The 19,332-nt window shown below is 52.9% G+C and overlaps 1 gene segment (V, D, J or C); it reads left to right on the top strand.

Annotated features, from left to right (window-relative positions):
- Window positions 1–7,643, top strand: part of LOC116569683 — a 70,259-nt gene extending 62,616 nt beyond the window's left edge. Inside the window, 5 exon segments of the C gene segment in view lie at window positions 2,298–2,355; window positions 5,916–6,305; window positions 6,843–6,860; window positions 7,010–7,116; window positions 7,410–7,643. Coding sequence covers window positions 2,298–2,355; window positions 5,916–6,305; window positions 6,843–6,860; window positions 7,010–7,116; window positions 7,410–7,430 — 594 coding nt within the window.
- Window positions 7,644–19,332: the final 11,689 nt, after the last annotated feature.

Here is a 19,332-nt window from a genome sequence, read left to right as displayed (position 1 = left end):
ATTAGCCATCTACTCTCTCGCTCATGGGACTGGAACGCATGACTTTCTCTCTCCATTGCAATGCATGAGGCATTCACATGTGTGTGCACATGTGCACACTTCTATAACACATATGTATGTATACATGTATTTACATACATGTGCCTGTGCACTAACCCACTCAAGCACACATCATTGCAATGTCCTGCTATTCACCTTCGAGAATATAAAGAGATCCAAGTCATAGACCCTAGAGAGCCTACCTGTTCTGAAGGGGATCATTCATGAATAGAAACAGTGGAAATACAAAGTGGCACTTTCCGATAGAAATGGGAGCTGTCTGAAATGCAGTCAGAGGCTAGTACTCAGTTTCCTACTGGGATCATCAGGGGAGTGTCTGAGAATGTGGCAAACTCTTCCGCAGAAAGAATTGGTCTAATCAACCCTGTGGGAGGGTGGTCGTGACAGTCAGAGACATGAACCAGAGCCGAAACCACAGGGTCGGGTACTTGAAGGTGCTTAGCCGGGGACGGCGACGAGGTTCAGAGACAGGAGGGAAGAGATGTTAGGCAGGCTGGTGCGGGCGCCTCGGAGGTGAACTCGGCTCCTTGCCACCAGCCTGGGGCCGGGCACATAGGAGGTGTTCATGCAGGGTGTGGGATACATGAAGCATAAGGAGCTTGGACTCTCTTCGGGGAGCAGTGGGGAATTACAGAGTCTGCTTGTCCCCAAGCCACAAGCTGCCGTCACCTGCTTTTTGGAGTCCACCCCTCGCTCCTCCCGCCCCGCGTCACTATAAATGCCGTTCTGTGCAGGTGGGCACCGTGAGTCCCAGAGGGGAGACCTTGTGACACAGAGGGTCTCCTCACAGTGGTGTATGTTCTGCCACAGGGCCTCTCTGCCCCCCCCCTCCACCAGCACCATGACCTTCCCCAGCCCCTCCCCACTTTAAATGCACTCTGAGTTGGCTCCCAGCCCTACTCAGTCTAACCTCTGTCACCTGCACTTCCTGTCTGTGCCCAGTGGTTGGGGGGAGGGGACCAGAGGGAAGGAAACATTTTTGTATCCTGTTGTAACATTGTGGGAGCTGGGGGGGGCACGATGACTCAGGTAGAGGGGGTGCTTTTACAAAAAGCTCTGCCTCAGAAAATACCTCCACCTTGCCCTGGAAACACAGCTCCTGGATGGGGAGTGGCTAGGAGGTGTCTCTAGAGCTGGTCCCTGATATGCTCTCTCAGGGACCTGGACTGGGTGAACATCTCTGCATCTCCCAGCTCCAGACAGCTTCCCAGGAACGTGAAGGGCCCACACATCAAATCGGGGTCATCATCCAGCACTCTTCATAAAAACCTGCCCTTGACAAAAGTACTTACACATGCGTTATTTATTAAGAACTCACAACAACATTGCACAAAACGTAGTACCCCCTTTTTCAGATGAAGGAAAGAAGGCCAGAAAAGTTGCAGGTCCTGTAAGTAGTAAGAGACAGGGTCCTTCCTGGAACACGTCCCAACTCCAGCCCCAACCCCCAGCACCAAGCTCAGTTCATTTTACGCCTCCACTGTACTGTCCCCAAGCCAAGCTGATTCTCCTCGGCACACTGGAGATGACCTCCTGTAGCATCTAGATGACTATGTCCAGCTAGCTCTGACGTTGGGGGGAGAGAAACCCAGGAAGGGGAAGGACAGAGCATCCTCAGCTTGTGCCAAGAGAAGCAGGGAGGAGCAGAAATTCTTGGCAGCCCCTGACCACTGTGCTCATACAGCGAGCAGCACTTTGGGCCAGGGACCCGGCTCACGGTACTAGGTAAGAAAGCCTCTCCCGGTGGGAAGGCGGGTGGGGTGCCCAGCCTGGACCACCCTCAGGACCCTGGCCCTAGAGGAGTGGGTGCTGGCCCCTTCCAGGTCCCTAGTCCGGGAAGGCGGGTTTGTGCCTGGCTCCCCAGAGCTGTGCAAACACAGGACAGCTGTACTTTGGGGCCGGTTCCAAGCTGACGGTTCTGGGTAAGGAGTTTAGCTGGGGTCAAGTTCTCCGCGGGACGGGATGGACCCAGGTGGGCAGCTGCCCGGCTCCGTGAGGGGCTGTGCTCAGAGGCGGGGCTCAGCGCCTGGGCCGTGACCCCCGGTTCTTCGAGGGAGCGGGGCGGGCAGGAGAGGGCAGCGCCAGATTCTTGTGCTGGGGCTCCGGGCCGTGAGTGGAGAAACTCAGTATTTCGGCAGGGGCACCCGGCTGACAGTGCTAGGTAAGCGAGGGTGCCCGGGGGCGCCGGGGCGGGCGGTGGGGCCGGGGATGGCGGGCCTGTTTTTGTGCTGAGCCAGGGGGCTGTGAGCCAAAATACCCAGTACTTCGGCGCGGGGACCCGGCTGACGGTTCTAGGTGAGCGCGGCGCGCGGCGCGGCCGGGGTCTCTCGGAGAGGGGGCCCGGGGCCCTGCTTGGCAGCCTCTGCCCTGCCCTTCGGGGCCGGCAGCCAGCTGACCGTCCTGGGTGGGTGGCCGCGGGACCCGACACGAGGGCGGCGGGGTCGGAAGGGAAGGCGGCGACCCCAGGGCCCTTCCTGGCCCGGCCCCGGGAGGGCTCCCGGCGCTGGGGCTGGGCTGCGAGCGGGAGCGGGAAGCGGCTGGGGCGCTGCGGGGGTTTGCGCGCGGGTCTGGGCCTCTGTGTTCCTATGAGCAGTATTTCGGCTCCGGCACCAGGCTCACGGTCATAGGTGAGATTTGGGCGTCTCTCCCCGTGCGCGCCGCAGCTCCTCGGACCCGGGAGATAGTGGGGTGGGCCAGGCAGGGACGCGCAGTCCGCTGTCCGCGGGGTCAGCCCTGCGGGGGGCGGCGACCGGGTCCTCCCAGGCCCGGCACACGGGTGGAGGGTCGGGGAGCTGTGGGGCTCTTTCTCCGCGTTTGAGATACTTAGGGGCCGAGTGCGTGGGGGACTAGAGCATTGATGAGGACTCAGAGCCGCCGGACTGGGGGACGCGACTGAGAAGGGAAAACTGGGCCTGGGGGAGGGGGCGTAGGAGGGGTGTAGCTGCCACGGAGAAGGGGGACCGGCCGAGCGGGAGGGGCAGGAGGAAAGCAGGGACAAGCATGGGACTGGCGGGCACGCAGCCGGCTCCTGGGAGAGGTAGATGGAAGGCAGGCCGTTGACCAGAGGAGAAAAGGAACGAGAAACAAGAGAGGACTGGGGAGGCCAGAGAAAACAGATCAATGTGCGTCAGTGGGGAGAAGAGCCAAAACAAGAAGGGTTAGTTGATTTACTGCTTAGCATTTAAAATCATATTGAAAACCCCTGCCTTTCTCTCCTAAGCCGGAGAGCCCCCTGAGGGGTGTCTACAGCACCCATTCCTGCCGGCGGACTGGACTGGACCCTCAGCCACTGGGATGCATCCCCACCCCCCATGCCTCCCTCTGCCCCCCAGCCTGAAATCTGGGACCTCACACTAAGTACTTCAGCCTCAACAGCCCAGTGGTGCAGGGGGTTCAGTTGTGGCAAACATATATTAAAATGCAGATACTTCGTTTTGTGAGGTGAGGAAAACTCCCAGGACGATCCTAAGCGCCTAGATTTGGGAAGGAGCCTCAGACATCACCTGGTGACAAGAATGTTGAGGCCAGAGAGGGGAAGAAACTCGTGATACTGGTACATTAACCTGGATTCTTCGACAACAACGAGCCCCATTTGTTGTTAGAGTGTCATTGCGCTGGATCCGATGGGGCTCAGCTAGACTTTGTCCAGGGGCAGTGCCAGAGACCTGTGATGAGCAGGGGATGCGGAAAAGACCAGACTTTAGAGCCGGATAAACCTGATCCCAATCCCTGGATTGCTAACGATCCGATGACCTCGGGCAAATGAATCTGTGGGAAGGTCAGTCCCCTCCACTACACAAGGCTATCAGCAATACCCACCACTTGCCATTGCTGTGAGGGTGACGAACAGGAGACCCTTACATGTACAGGAGCCAGGGAAGGTGTATTGTTACAGTTCAGCCCTTCTCTTCTCCACCCTTCCCCTAGGTGGTCGCTGGGGAGTGAGGGGAGAGGGTGAGACCAGTGCCTGAGGAGGAACAGGAGTTTAGAACGTGGATCATGGAGGGGAGGGCTGCGTAGATGCGCGTGATGGACTGGGAACATGAGAGAGAAACTTCACAATTCTGCCCGCGACCCGTCCAACCCACAAACAGCATATACAAACAGAAGCTCCCCAGTATATACACTTACACCCACACTGAAAGCTCACCCACACCCCACAGGGACTCACAAACAAGGAAGGATAACCCAACCTTGCCCTGGCACGGAGCTGTGTAGACAAGGGCTTCAGAGCGTCCTGTTTGTCCTGCCCATTACATCAGTAAACACTGTGGGGAGCATCACGCATGACTCAAAGGACTTTGTTAACTGGGTGGGGGTCAGAGGAGTACACTCCGTAGTGCCCCGGGAGAGCGGCTACAGCTTCAGAGCCAGGTTCTTTGAGACACGAGTGAAGACACCAGGCTGAGCAGAGAGATTGGGGGAGCTGGGCCGCGCGGCTATTAGCCTGTTACCGCCTCTGGTAAAGCAAAGACCTAGAGACATTGTAGGGGTTAGCAAGAAGGAGTTGCAGGGAGGGGAAGCTGACAGGTTGGGAAACCCGATCAGCTAAAAATGAAAAAGCAAGGCTCTTGTTAAGAATTATTTAGGATTTCAAGATAGTGACAGTGGCCCTTAAGCCAAGGGTCTTTGTAAGCATGGGGTCCTGTCCATGGGTCATGCAGCTGCCCATGGAAGTAGGGTCCCATCCAGAGAAACATGACGTGTCTGTTAGAAGAACATTTTCTCCATCTTCCAGGCTAAATTAGATTCTCATAAGGAGGTATTTCACCTTGACAGAATTGCTAAGAAATGAACCCCCCAAATCAGTAGAAAGCAAAGGAGAAGGATAAAATGAATGGAGAGCAGACCTAGAAGAAGTGAGCCAGCCTCACTGGCTGAGAGGGTGGTCTGGGCCTTCACCCAAGACTCTGCAGAGGAGAGGCCTTGGACAAAAATTGTATCAGGGCAGCTGCTAGCAAGACGTAACTCTGATGATCTCAGATGCTTATTTAGGAAGCTGACTGGTAGAAAAAAGTATAACATTTGGAAGCAAAGGCAGAAAGAAAGTTGACGAATCCCTGAATTTGACCTAAGGAGAGATTGCTCTCGGGGCTGAGGAGCCTCAGGAGGTGGAGGAATGGGTAGCGAGGACCTCACACCCACAAAACAAAGTCAGAAAATCTCACATTCTCATGAGCGCACCATAAAACAAAAGGGTACCCTCCCCTGAGTCCGCAACAATATGCCATCTGTAGATTCGTCGGAGTAGGAGGGTCCCCAGCCATCAGATGACCCCCTGACCCCCAGTTCCCCTTAACTCCTCAGCCTCTTTGATTTCAAAGCAGTTCCCAGGCTGAGGACAGGGGCTGTAGGAAAGCTGATGTCACTTAATGTCCACGGCCACTCTGGAAAGTCGGAGGCAAGACTTTCCCTTCACCAGCAGGAAAAATGATGCAGAGAAATTAAGACACTGTCCCAAAGTCACATTCATGGGCAAAGTCAGTTTTAAGATTTGGATCCTACCATTCTGATTCCAATCCTGTGCTCATGCCACTTAATAACTACTACATAATAGGGTGAAACATAGGTAAGCGCTTACTGATAGAAAAGACATCAGATGACATCAATGAGGGGACATTACTCAGAATGTCTATAGGGTGAGTACAAAGAACAGGCAGAGGAGTGGGGACAGTGATGCCCAAACACACAGGACCTACTATATACTTTTGCTTTATGATGACTCCATTTCCAGCTCTCTCTCTGTCTCTCTGTCTTTCGTTATTTCTGTCACTGTCTCTCTCACATACACACACACACACCAACACCAGACAGCTGTCAGACCAGTCCTGGTCCCAAATCCTTTTCCCTTGCAGAAAATCTGGAAAAGGTCAAACCTCCCACGGTCACAGTGTTTGAACCGTCGGAAGCAGAGACCTCCCGAACCCAGAAGGCCACACTCGTGTGCCTGGCCACCGGCTTCTACCCCGACCACGTGGAGCTGAGCTGGTGGGTGAATGGGAAGGAAGTCCAGAATGGGGTCAGCACGGACCCTCAGCCCTACAAGGAGCGGCTGGATGAGAATGACTCCAGCTACTGTCTGAGCAGCCGGCTGAGGGTGTCCTCTGCCTTCTGGCACAACCCTCGCAACCACTTTCGCTGCCAAGTCCAGTTCCACGGGCTTGGGGACGCTGACGAGTGGCAGAACAGCCAACGGACCAAACCCGTCACCCAGAACATCAGTGCCGAGGCCTGGGGCAGAGCAGGTGAGCGGGTCTGGGGGCTGGGCAGAGAGTGAGCTGAGCACAGAAAGGCGGTGCCCAGGCAGACACAGGACAGGGCAGGAAGACCAAAGCCCAGCATGAGGGTGAATGGGTACCCCGGGGCTAAGTCCTCCCCCAGATCCTCAGCCCAGCAGAGCCCTGCAGCTGGGCCCCCTTCACTGTGTGAGCCTGTGTGGCTCAGCACTGACGGGGGTGTCCCCAGCCCCTCTGTGCCACCACGTTCCACAGAGTTCCAGGATGGCATGGCTCCACGGGCACAGCACCAGATAGACAGTCTAGGTGTCTAGTCTAGTCTCTTCTGTGTCTAGTCTCTTCTGTGAGAAGCCTAGTCGGAGCCTGGGGTCTGTGCTGACCAGAAGGCTGACTTGCTGCATTAGCGTTTTTGTCTGGCTCGTTCTTAACGGAAGCACAGCTTCCAAATAGTTTTGCATTAGCTTCAGGTGCGCCCAGCTTGGCGACTTTCCATCTGCTTTAGAAGATGGGGTCTCTCACCCATTCCCTCCCCCTTCTCTCTTTCAGACTGTGGCTTCACTTCGGGTAAGTGACCGTCTCCTCTGCTTGCTCTGCGTCTCCCATGGTTTTGTCCCGGAAGCCGAGCACGGAGAACCATGGCCCCTGGGGTGCGGGTGGAGAGGCCCGAGACACGTGCTCACAGGTCCCTGTGTGCTCTCCTTTCCTACCCGCAGTGTCCTATCAGCAGGGCATCCTGTCTGCCACCATCCTCTATGAGATCCTGCTGGGGAAGGCCACCCTGTACGCGGTGCTGGTCGGTGTCCTGGTGCTGATGGCCAAGGTAAGGAGGCGGGCAGGATGGGACAGGCATATGGAACATCACACATGGAACATCACACATGGAACATGAGGGGATCTCAGAGATGACTCAGCCCTGATGTATCCTATATCTCAAGGAAATTCTAACGGGACGACCAGACTGGAGAGCAAGTATGGGGATCGTTATGGGATGCTGCACCAGACGATGGGGAGAGTCAACCAGCTGTACCAAAATCAGCTCCAGTGTCAGGTCCCCTGAGCCCCCTCGGGCTGTTCATGGCCCTTGGGAATTTAATCATGCCCTTTCTTCCTCAGGTCAAGAGAAAGGGTTCCTGAGACCAGCTCAGAAAATACACCCTGAACCGCTTATCCTCCTCCCCGAGATCTCCCTAATGTGCTCCAGTCGGCGCTTCTAGAAGTTATTCTCTCTCCGCCTCTTATCTCCTTCCTGCTGGGAGATCTGTCCCTTCTCTCCGCTTTCCTGCAGACTTTGCTCCTCAACCCTGAAACGGAAATAGACTGAAACAATAAAAGTGTCCTGCCAGGCCATGCTGTGTCTCCGGGGTATCTATGAAGTTCTGTCCTTCAGTGATTTAAGGAAGGCCCCACCCCTGACTCTTCTTTCGAAGCAAGGCTTCTGGCTCCTGTTCATCCTGCTTGAGGATGGGCTCCACCATCCATGCCCAGGCATTCTGGGCTCCTGGAGCGTTGGGTTGGTCCAAAGGGCAAGGAGCAGGGGACACCCATGTAAGGATGAGCAGAGGCGAGCCCTAACCCCACCTCAGGACAGGGCCCAGGATAGGGCAGCCTCTGGGTTGAATGCTTGGTCATTTTTCAATTCCAGACTCAAGTTTCATTTGTCATGTGTTTGGGTTTTATCTGTGTCTGTTCTGAATGCCCCCATCTCGTCTTGTTTTGAGATTTCAGCAGAAGATACAGCTCTATTCTGCATCCCTAGGTTAGAATCCTGAAGAAGGCACAGACTTGGAGCTACCGATAAGTGAAGCCCAGTGAGGTTTCACAGAAGCGGAGCATCCCTTCATGCCCAGGGGGAGGCATGGGGAAGGGGCTGAGGTGTTGTACCTGAGCAGCCCTTCCCTTGATGGGGTAGAGAGCAGGCCACCCCAAATGCAGCATGTCAGGCACACCCGCTGGGGACAGTGACAGTCACCTTACTGGGGTAAACTCTCGAATCCAGTCCCATTCACTGGAGTAGAACCCTGCACTGGGGGTGGAGGGGGTGGAGAAGAGATGCAATCAGGGGAAAGAAGACACAGACCCACAGACCGGTGAGAGAGGCCAGAGATAGGTTCGTTTAGGCAGGAAGCCAAGAAGGGAGGGGGAAGCTGGAGTCCCTTATTGGTAGCCTGCTTTATTCCCAGGTTGGGGCTGGGCGTTGGCGCCAGTGTTGTCCGCATTCATTCCCCAACATGTCCCTGGAAGCAGGGGTCCTCCCTCCTCCGCGGGTGAAGAAGCCACAGTTCGTAGATCGAATGACTGGTAAGCAGGGACACGCGGCACATTTTCTTGAAGATGGAAATCCGGGAAGTTTGTTCCAAGTAATGGCCAGAATGGTGTGACTAGTCCCTGGGGGACCGTGGAGTCGCCTCACCCCATTTCCAGTGCAGGACCCCAGGAACAGACCAAAGGGTGTGTTTGTTTCTGAGCAGGGCAGTAACAAAGGATCACAAACTTGATGGTTTAAAGTAGTAGGAATTTATTCTCTCCCAGTTCTGGAAGCCACAAGTGCAAATTCAAGGTGCCCATAGGAACGCACTCCCTTCAACAGGTCTAGGGGAGAATCTTCTCTGTTTTTCCCCACCTCTGGCATCTTGGTAGTCCTTGGCTGTGGTGGCATCTCTCTGACCTTGTGCCTGCTTCCACATCACCTTCCCATGTCCCTGTGCCTCGATTTCTCCCTTATTTTTTCGTATCAAGATGGGAGTCATTGGATTTAGGACACACCCTGAATTCAGAAGGATTTCATCCTGGGATCCTTGACACGTGCACCTGCGAAGACCTTGTTTCTGAGGTTCCGGGTGGGCATGAAGTCTCGGGGGACACTACTATTCATCTGAAAGCACCGAGTGTCCAGGAACTCGAGGGGAGAGATTCTCCAGACCCAGCTCCCACAGGCCAGGAAAGGACACAGCCCAGGGCGGAGGTGGCCTGGGGAACCCGTCACATGCCTGTAACTTCCCATCAGTCGTAATTATTTCTGCATGTCTGAAACTGCACCTCAGTTTTTTTCTTGTTGCTTATTTGTTTTTATAATGACTTAAAAGCCCCAAAACAGGGGACAGAGTTTAGGTGCTAGACCAGCACCTGCAAGAGCCGTGCCTCTCGTGCTTTAGACACGCGTGGTGCCTCCTCACAAGGCTGGGGCTGGGAGAGGAGCAACTGAAAAGACGGTGTTGCAGGGAGCAGAGGGGGTGGCCTGCGACAGGTGTTTGTGGGTGCAGACCAGTGAGGAGGGTGAGCACGAGCAGGACAGAGATGGAGGAGAAGATACCCACACAGGAGGAACACGGGCTCTACAGGCTGGGTGATCCTCCCTGGGGTGTGCTGAGCAGCGGCATTAGCAGCTAGGTGGATGTGGGCGGACATGCCTGTGGGCACCCGGGGTTTGCCAACGGGAGGGACATGAAGGATGAAGGAATGTCCTCAGGCGGATGAATGACCCCCCACCCTCCTGCTCCTGGATACAGAACGGAGCTGGAGAAAGTTACAAACATCATCTGGGCCCCACTGCACACCCTGTGTGACCCAAGGAGAGTCCCCTTCCCCATAACCTTACATCTGTTGGCTTGTCTCCCTCAGACAGCAAGCCCCAGCCTCCCCAATATTCAACTCACAGCATTAGGATGCTAACCTCTTCTGCCTCTGCCCCTCTCTCTGGAATCCAAGTAGGTCCTCCTGGACCAATTCTGGGCATCTGTCCATCCTTCCCCAGGTGAAAGTGAGCAACGGCAGGTTAGATGCAAGGTGATCATATCATTTAGGGCACAAATAGAGACACTACTGAGGGTGAGAGATAGGATTCTGGGACAAAAGAAGGGAATTAACAGGTGCCTGGGTGGCTCAGTAGGTTAAGCAGCTGCCTTTAGCTCAGGTCATGATCTCAGGGTCCTGGAACTGAGCCCCGTGTAGGGCTCCCTTCTCAGTGGGGAGTCTGCTTCTCCCTCTGCCCCTCCCCCTCACTCATGCATGTACTCTGTCTCTCAAATAAATTAATAAAATCTTCAAAAAAAAAAAAAGAAGAAGAAGAAGTGAATCAGGATTGTCCCAACAAACTGGGACATACTCCCATTCCAATTAAAGATTCCAAATTCCAAATTCCAAAGAATTTCTGGGTCCAGAGAATGGGAAGCACTGAAGCGATCTCTCATGGGCCTAAGCCTGTCTGCCTGTTCTAGTCTCAAGGCTCATCTAAACGTCATATCATCCAAGAAACCTGTGGGCAGAAGGTAGCCCAGAGGCAGGCTCCACAAGTGAGACCAGTACAGGGCAAGGCATGCTTCTTGACTGATGAGACCTAGAAGCCAGCTTTCTCTAGGACGACGCCTGGGGTCCCCAAGTTCTCACCATTCCCCACCTTCGGGACTCACCTTGGGCAGACTTTAGGAGAGGAACCTCAACCCTGTGACCCTTAGAGATTTACTTAGAAACTAAGAGGCAAAGGTGAGCCTCCAACTGGTCACATCGTCAGGAGACCATCCTGGGAGGGAGTGAGGTTCCTGTGGGGAAGATCTGCTCAAGCCACAGTCACTTGCCCAGAAAAATTTTCCTATCAGCACTAAGTATCTGTGAAAGACTCACATGCCTTCCTCCTGCAGGGCTCATGGCCAGGCTACACAGGCTGGGCAGTGGGGATGGGACGGAAGGTGCTGGGACCATCCAAGAGGCAAAGACTTTTTTTCTCAAGTAAGTGATTAGGGAAGAAGGAGGGAAAGAAAACAGAAAAAAAAAAAAAAAAGGATTCTAGAACAAGAAACGATGGAAAATGAGCAATGGATCCTGGTAAATATTAATATCTCCATTTCCTGCCCTGAGGCATTTCCCTATTTTTCCTCTTCCATAGGGTCCCAGGGAAGGGCAGCCTGACTGATCTCAGCCTCTAACAATCAGGTGACACACAGCCCTAAACGTCCCGTGTAGGAGGAAATCATGAGGTCACTACTTAGGGATGGATGTGGGAACAGAGGGTTGGAACTTGAAACCAAAAACACACTTAAGCCTACGTATTTTCATGTCCGGGTGCTAGGAGATGCTAGCGGGGATCAGGAATGGCTAAAACCCCCAGGTCAATTCTTAGCACCACTATGGACCTATGGATGAATTGCTCTTCTGCTCACCCACTGACTTCTTCTCAACCTTCATGACCAAGTTCACTTTTACCCTGTCCATGAAATCACTCTGTGCCCATATAAGAAGACTCATGGTATGGAAGGCCACCGAGCCCAGGCAACAGTTTTAATTACAACTCATTCCCATTGTTTGTGGCAGTCTCCTGAAGTTACTGGAATGGTGATTTCTGGGTCTTAACACCCCCATAATCTGAAATGTTATCCACCCCATCTGGGCCCCAAACACAAAGAATTTCCTGCCTCAGTGTAGGGCTGGATATCCTCCCCTCCATCTTGGAGACTTTCTGTTCTCAAGCTGTGCTTATGGATCGGAGGTCCCCAGGTTCCTTAACACACCATTCCTCTCTGCTTTTCCTGAGGATTTATGGCACCTGGCCACATCCTGAATCATCTCCCTCCAACAGAGGACTTAGTCTCTGCTCACCACAGACCCACAGTCCCGGCTACATGGGGACTTTCCCCCATTTCTGTCCACTATCCTTTCTTTCATTGTACCTGAAGTCCTAAAAAGGTTCCCTCCATGGGGAGGATGGGGTCACAGGGACAAGTGAGTGGGTCTGTGTGTCAACAAGAGCCCACAGCCATGACTACCGCCCCAGGGGCGTCCTCAGCCAGTTCTAACTAAGTATGTCCTCTTTGAGTCCGAAGGGTGGTCTTCACAGGAGACTCCCCTCTGGGGCTTTCTGTGGGCCTAGCGCCTACTCTTCCTGAACAGACTCGCTGACGGAAGGAAGTGGCTTTTTAAAATAGTGGCTTGAGGGGCACCTGGGTGGCTCAGTGGGTTAAGCCTTTGCCTTTGGTTCAGGTCATGATCTCAGGGTCCTTGGATCGGGCCCCACATCGGGCTCTCTGCTCAGCGGGGAGCCTGCTTCCCCCACCCCGGCCCCACCTATCTCTCTGCCTACTTGGGATCTCTGTCTGTCAAATAAACAAATAAAATCTTAAAAATAAAATAAAATAATAGAATAGTGACTTGAGGGTGGTCCTGGGCTTGACCCTTTCTGCCCAAGTCCTGGGCCACTCCAGCAATTACAGCTGGGTCCTCTGCACCCTCATTCCCACGGCGAGACTTCCTCTTGATGGGGTTTGGGAATTACACTCTTGCTGGGAAGGGTTCTTGTATCCCCCCAAGTTATGTCTGACCTGTCCTGGGAACAGAGAGCGCTCTCTCTGCCTGAGTCACCGTTTCATCTCTGGATGGCTCTCACGAAGAATTCTGTCCTGTTTCCGGATCCATCGGTCTCACTGTCCTAGCTGTCACACCCCACATTGGCCATCACCATACTCCCAGGAGAGCACGTCCTGTGCCAGCTAGCAAACTCACCCCAGCCGAGTCTACACACCTATGAGAGACAGAAAGAACACCTTTAAAAGCTGGAGTCTGCAGAGGAGGAAAAGCCTAGAACAGAGACCGCACATTATGGTAACAAAGAATATGCACTCGTAAGCCAGAGAGAACCCGGTTGAAGCCTTAGATCTGCTCTCATCAGCTTTGTGACCCCCTCTGAGCCTCAGCTTCCCTTCCTATGAAATGGGCTGAATCACAAGGCCAACTTCATTAGGTGGTTTCATCTTATGAAGGCACACAACACGCAAAGCTGCTCTTATAGCCTCGATAAATATTAGCTACTATTATAAAAATTATTATCAACCTAAAGTTTATTTTCTGGCTAAATAGTTCTAGTTCTCTCTCAATGTTTTTCTCATAGGGCCCAGTTCTGAGTGCTTCCAACACTCCACAGATCAACCACTCTCTTCTGGAAACATGTATGTTTGTTTTCACTCTTCTGCTTTTCTAAGAGCGTGCTGTTCAGAACGGAATACAGGTCCAGGTGGCTTCTGACCCACAGAGAGTAGAGGGAGAGCTTACGTCCTTAGTCTTGGTATTGTCTACACTGAGTCCCTTTGGGCAGTTTTCAACATCCTGTACCCACTCATACCACTCACTTTGACTCAGACCCTGGGTCTTTCTCACAGGCCCTGCTGTGAACCATCCGCTTGCTACCCTTCCTGGGTGCAAACAGTTGTTTTTCTCTTTTGGGGGGCTTGGAGATGAGGGGAGACAGGGAGTACTTGTTTAGCCTTATCACAGTCCTTCAGCTCATCTCTTCAACCTGTCTGGTTTCTGAAGAGTCTAATTCTGCGCGTCATCGTATCGACCCCTCCATCCTGATGCCACTCAGGTCTGGGGGCTGCACCTGGAGGGACTCCTCCACAAGCAGCTCATAATATGCACAGCAAGACCACAGCTCAATATGGAGCCCATGTTCCTCTAAGCTTGGTCTGAGATCCAGGAGCTGCTCAAACACAGAAAATTAGCTTCTGGTCCTGCTCTGTCCCCAGCTGCATGGCCCTTTTTCTCCTTTTGCTTCCTGGGGCTTCTATCACCTTGTCTGTGAAGGGAGGAGATGGGTAAAAGGAGGCCTAAAAAGTCTGCAAACTCTGTACTTTAGATTCAGTGATTCAAAGTCTGCAGGTCCCAAGTCACCGTGAGGAAGAAAACTCCGGGAATCCAAGTTCTCCCCAGATGCACATTATTCACACAGTGACATAGCCTCAGGGGCTGTCTCTTGGGGGAGGAGGCTGGTGTGGACCGTGGAACCCCACTGTTGAGGCTCCTGGAACCCTGAAACCTGTTCCCTGACCCTCCTGAAGGAAGGAGGCAGGGCTGGACTGTGAATGGGGAGAGGAAAATAGTGTTTGAAGGACAGAGGCCTTGAATCAAAGGCGGGAAGTAAAAAGGTGCAGGTTGGGGTCTTTTAGGAGACAACTGGGGCAGGTTTGGGGATGTTCGAGCCCAGGGCTGGCAGCTGAGCTCTTTATCTCTGAGCAACATCACAACAGCTTCCCAGCTGCCCGTAGCTCATCTCAAGAGCTCACAACAGGATGCGGTTTGACATTTAGCAGGTCCTGCATCTGGGGGGCCTGTGAAAGCCCTCCCCCTCACCCCCCTTCTGAGCATAATGAAAACCACTCACCACATCCTGCCCCAACCCCTTCCCTGCCACTCTTTCTGCTGAGCCTCCCGTGAGCACTGGGGCAGTGGAAAGAGAACCACAGAGGGAGAGGAAAGGCCCTTTAGAGGGGGATCCGGGCACCTCAGCTCCCCGTGCAGACCACCCCACCCCCAACACCACATCTGCACCTGCTGGAGGCGACCCCGAGATCAGAGGCTGCAGCAGGCACCATGGAGATAGTGAAGAATGAAAACAGCCGCAAACCGCTCTGACCCACTTGGGGTCCCTCTTGGCCCCACATCACTTGAGCAACTCCTTCCTCCCACCTGCTCCCACAATGTACACCGCCACGGCCTCCCCCCTCCCCGATTGTGCCCTCCTACTTCCTTCCATTCATCTAATGAGAGGTGCTAATGAGTCACAGGAAATGCAGCCCAGATAATCAACAGACTGAACATGGGCAGTCCCTGGGTACCTGAGCTGGTGTCTGTGTGCTGGACTCCCCGAGAGTCCCGCTGAGGCCTGCGAGAACTGTGTGATGGGTATTTCCTATCCCAGCTGGCCAAGAGGAGGAGGGAGAACATTCTGCAGAGAGAACAGAAAACCAGACAGAATCCCCTGAAGGAGGGAGTGGGAAATGACAGGCTTGGGCTACACTATACTTAACGCAAAGCATATCATCCCGGACAAAAATCGGAAGCAGCCCATTTTCAGCACCACCAGCTCTCCAACACCGGCCCTTCCTGTCTTCCTCAGCTGTTGAGGGCTCCTGGCTCATTCCCTATCAATCCCATGAGTGCCTGAGATCTAGGCAAAACAACTTGAGAGGAGCTCCTTTGGCCCCCAGCACGTGGCTTCTGGATCTTCCACGTGGCAGTGGCCTAGGAATAACATGCATGGGACTGTGATCCTGGCAGGCCTCCAAAGTCAGCCAAGAATGGGGTCCTGGAAGCTCTCCTATAAAGGAGCCAGATTCATCTGCTCCAGGCACAAGTGAGATTGATGAATTCCTGGCAGCATCTGCCATCCTGAGCTGGTTTCCTTTGTCCCTGCAATTAAGGTGATGGCAGATTTCTGAGTCCTGAGACATAGGGAAACCGTTAGGGACTGAGGACTCTTATTCATGAACAAGGACAGATAACATGGAGGATGTTAACTTGTTTTGATGAACTTGGATGGCTTTCAAGCCTCTCCTTGACAAGTCTCCCGTTACCTATTAATGCCCTCCTGTCTCTCTGTCACTCCACTCTGTGCAATGATCATGGTGTCCACTCTCTGCTTTTCTAGAACTCACAATATTCATGGGGCACCCCACGTTTCTCTTCAAACAGATTCTCCAGCTGAGAATGTCATTTTGCTTGTCTAAACGCTAGCCTCCTGAAAAGCTAACCGTCACTAAGACCTCTCTTTTGTGAAGTTTTCCAGAACTTCTGAATATCTCATGGGAATGAAAACCTGTCTTACCTCTCCTACCCCTTGACGAGTAGGGATTACCAGGAATAGCTCTCTGTGAAGGATTCTGAAGCTGCATCAAACCCCTCCAGAAGCCACTAGCATGTGAATGCGTACCACACAGGGTACAAGTTTCACCAGCTTGCCATCCAAGAATATTCAGCATTTTTAAATATTTGGTACATAGCCTAAAATTTCATGTGTTTTTTTTTTTAATAAGTCTTTCTGGGGTGCCTGGGTGGCTCAGTGGGTTAAAGCCTTTGCCTTCCGCTCTGGTCATGATCCCAGAGTCTTGGGATCGAGTCCCACATCGGGCTCTCTGCTCGGCAGGGAGCCTGCTTCCTCCTCTCTCTCTGCCTGCCTCTCTGCCTACTTGTGATCTCTATCTGTCAAACAAATAAATTTAAAGAAAAAAAAAAAAAGTCTTTCTTTTGGGTGAGTTGGGACTGAAATATCTTTGTAAGCTGAGAGAGGAATACAATGTCTGTTGAAAATTGGACCCTGTGATAGAGCTTTCGAACACCAACATCTCCAGTGAGGGAAGTTTGACAGGTGAGGAAAAAGAGAGATGAGATAATTAGCCCAAGGCTAAAACCAACTGGTAAATTTAGACTCAAAAACCAAGGTGCTTTAAAAATACAGACAGAAGGGGCACCTGGGTGGCTCAGGGGGTTAAGCCTCTGCCTTCAGCTCAGGTCATGATCTCAGGGTCCTGGGATCGAGTCCCGCATCAGGATCTCTGCTCAGCAGGGAGCCTGCTTCCTCCTCTCTCTCTGCCTGCCTCTCTGCCTACTTGTGATCTTTGTCTGTCAAATAAGTAAATAAAATCTATAAAAAAAAAAAAATACAGACAGAAAAGGTCAGGGAATGAGGAGAAAAGTGAATAAGGGAAGCACAGGACATGTGGGCCAGTAGAATTGCTCACAGGACACTGGTATCTTTGTCAAAAACCACTGACAGGTACAGCCTAAGAAGTAACAAACGTGCCACACCAGTGTCAGAGGTTAATAACGGGAAACCGGGGGGAGCAGAGGGACAAATGTGAGGACTTGCTCCATTATCCATCCGCTCAATGTTGATGTGACTCTAAGCCTGCTCTAAATCCTGAAGTCCACGAACTGAAAGCAGTCCGGCAGCACTGTTTGAGAGAGAGCTCTGACTCTGCTAATGTTCGACGATCAGCGAACAAACATCAGCCTGAAACGTTGTTTACTTTTAAGTGTGAACCAAACTTGAGTTGCAAACGCATCTTTGCTTTTGTGATGGGAGCACTACTGCTTGCCTTCGTAAATTAGTATTTTCACACATGGGGGAGAAAAAAGCCAACCAAGTGCCTTGAGGAAGCCACTCTGGGACGACTACGCCCAGCACCGTCTTGAGTGCCCTTTGTTTTTCTTGCTGGTCCCTATAATGGCTCAGAGTGCCCAGCGAGTGCGAGCTGCTTGATACAGAACCAGATCCTCAAGGTACAGCAGGAGCCCTTGGGCATTTGTAAACAACTGTCTTGATCACCAGGCATCTGTGTCTCAGATTTCCCTCTGCAGATCATAAGGTACTGAAAATAAACAAATGTCTGAACTGTCCTAGACGAAGTGACGCCAGAACAGAGTATTTTAAGATTCTTGTGCCCCCTCGTGGAGCACAGAGGACATTAGAAAAGAAAGCTTGTTAAGAATGAGGAGGAGGAGGGAGGGGTGCGGAAGGAAACTCGGTTGCCAAGGGAACCGAAGCATCTCTTCCCAGCCACCCCCTGAAGCCTTTTCCTCTCCCTCATTCTCATCCAAGTAATTTCTCTTTTTTAGGGTTTTACCGTGATACATGTGTGCCCTCATCTTGTTCTCTCTTTTGTATGTCTTTGGTCACCATCTGCTTCTCTGCTCCCTTTTGCTACAAGAAAAGGGATGAGACACAGTAGAATACGAATTAAAAAGCCTAAAATCCGAAACAAGAATCACAATCCCTACGTGTGGTTTCTGATACTAACAGGAGCTCACTTTCAGTCCGCAAGAGCCTACTTGAACACCTTGCCCCTTCCCCGACACAAAGCCTCATCCAGGCTTCCCCAAGACGTCTATCTCTGCAGAAAGATCAACAGAAGGAGACTCTCCAGGTGAGGAAAATTAGCCCCTGAAATCACCCGAGTTGGCACCCTCGTCCTTGCCCACCTGTCCGTCACTACAGCACCTCCTGCTATGGGCCTTTCCCACCCCTCTCCCTCTCCAGTGTGGACAGATAGGAGTTTGGGAGACAAGAGTGTGAGGCGAGGTCCAGCTCACTTTGAGGGTTTAAGTGTGACAGCCCAGGACAGCGTGTCCATGCACTGGGAATTTGACGACGTCTACTCAATTCACCAGGTCCGGCACCGAAATATCTTTTTGTTCTCCCTGAGAACTTAGTAAAGTTCTTCTGGAAGAGTCTGGCCTGATTCTGTTGTTCTCACAGGGGCTGATAACCAGGCCCCCAAGTATCCTCCAGCCAGCCCCAGAGTCGGGGCTCCAGGAGAGGGTGGGGTTTTGTACAGATGTCTGCCCCACCCACCTCTGTGCGACACTCCAGGCGCGGAGATAGAAGCCGGAGTCACTGAGCAGGAGCTTCTCAGAATTCAGGATGAACTGGCCATCCGTGGGCCTGAGGGCTGTGAAGTTCTGCGGTGTCTCACGAACTATCTGGTCAACATTTACAGAGAAGAGCAACGCTGGGGTCCCTCCCGGGAACCGCCGGTACCAATACAGATAAGGGACCGATGTCCCCTTCATGGTGCATTCCAGGGCAAGCAGGCCGCCTACAGGCTGCACGCTGACAGGCGGCCGTTGGTGGATGGTTGGAGCTCTGACACCTGAGGAAGGGTAAAAGGCCATTTAGAGTGAAGAACCCAGTTAAGCTTGCCTTCCGTCCTGACCCAGGGGTGGCTCAAGTCCTTCCACGGCTCAGGCATATGGGATCCATTGCAGGAAGTAGACTGAGAGGGCAAAGGATACAAAAGGGCCCTGGGCACGGGGAGACCAAGAGAACAAACTCCTTCCCGGAAGATAAGAGAAAACCAAGACTCAGCATGCCAGCCACTGGGATTCAAGTCCCGTATTATACCAGAAAATGGAAGGACTGTACTAAAGGGAGTCATTCCAGCGGCTGAGGCTCTGGGATTCGTAGGGTTGGCGCGAGGGGGAGGACTTGAGGGGAGGCTTGCCAGAGAGAAGAGCACCCACTACGAAAGTGCCCAGGAGAAGCGCAAGGAGACAGCAGGACATAGTTCAAGCCAACCTCAGCTCAGTCAGTGGGGCTGACACCTTCTCCTCTGGGCCAGTGGCTGCGGGCCTCCTGCCTCTTCACATCTGCAGCCACAGAGCGGAGGGATCATCTCCCCTCAAGCTGGGGAGGAAAGGAGGCTGGTCCTTTCTTAAGTTGTGATGAATCACTCCATCCTCCCTGGGAACCAGCTTTACCCAGCTGCCTTATCTCCGC

The sequence above is a fragment of the Mustela erminea genome, chromosome 11, assembly GCF_009829155.1.
Source record: "Mustela erminea isolate mMusErm1 chromosome 11, mMusErm1.Pri, whole genome shotgun sequence".
Lineage (NCBI taxonomy): Eukaryota > Metazoa > Chordata > Mammalia > Carnivora > Mustelidae > Mustela > Mustela erminea.
Note: the sequence above shows the minus strand (reverse complement) of the source record. Positions and strands in the feature narration are given on the sequence as shown.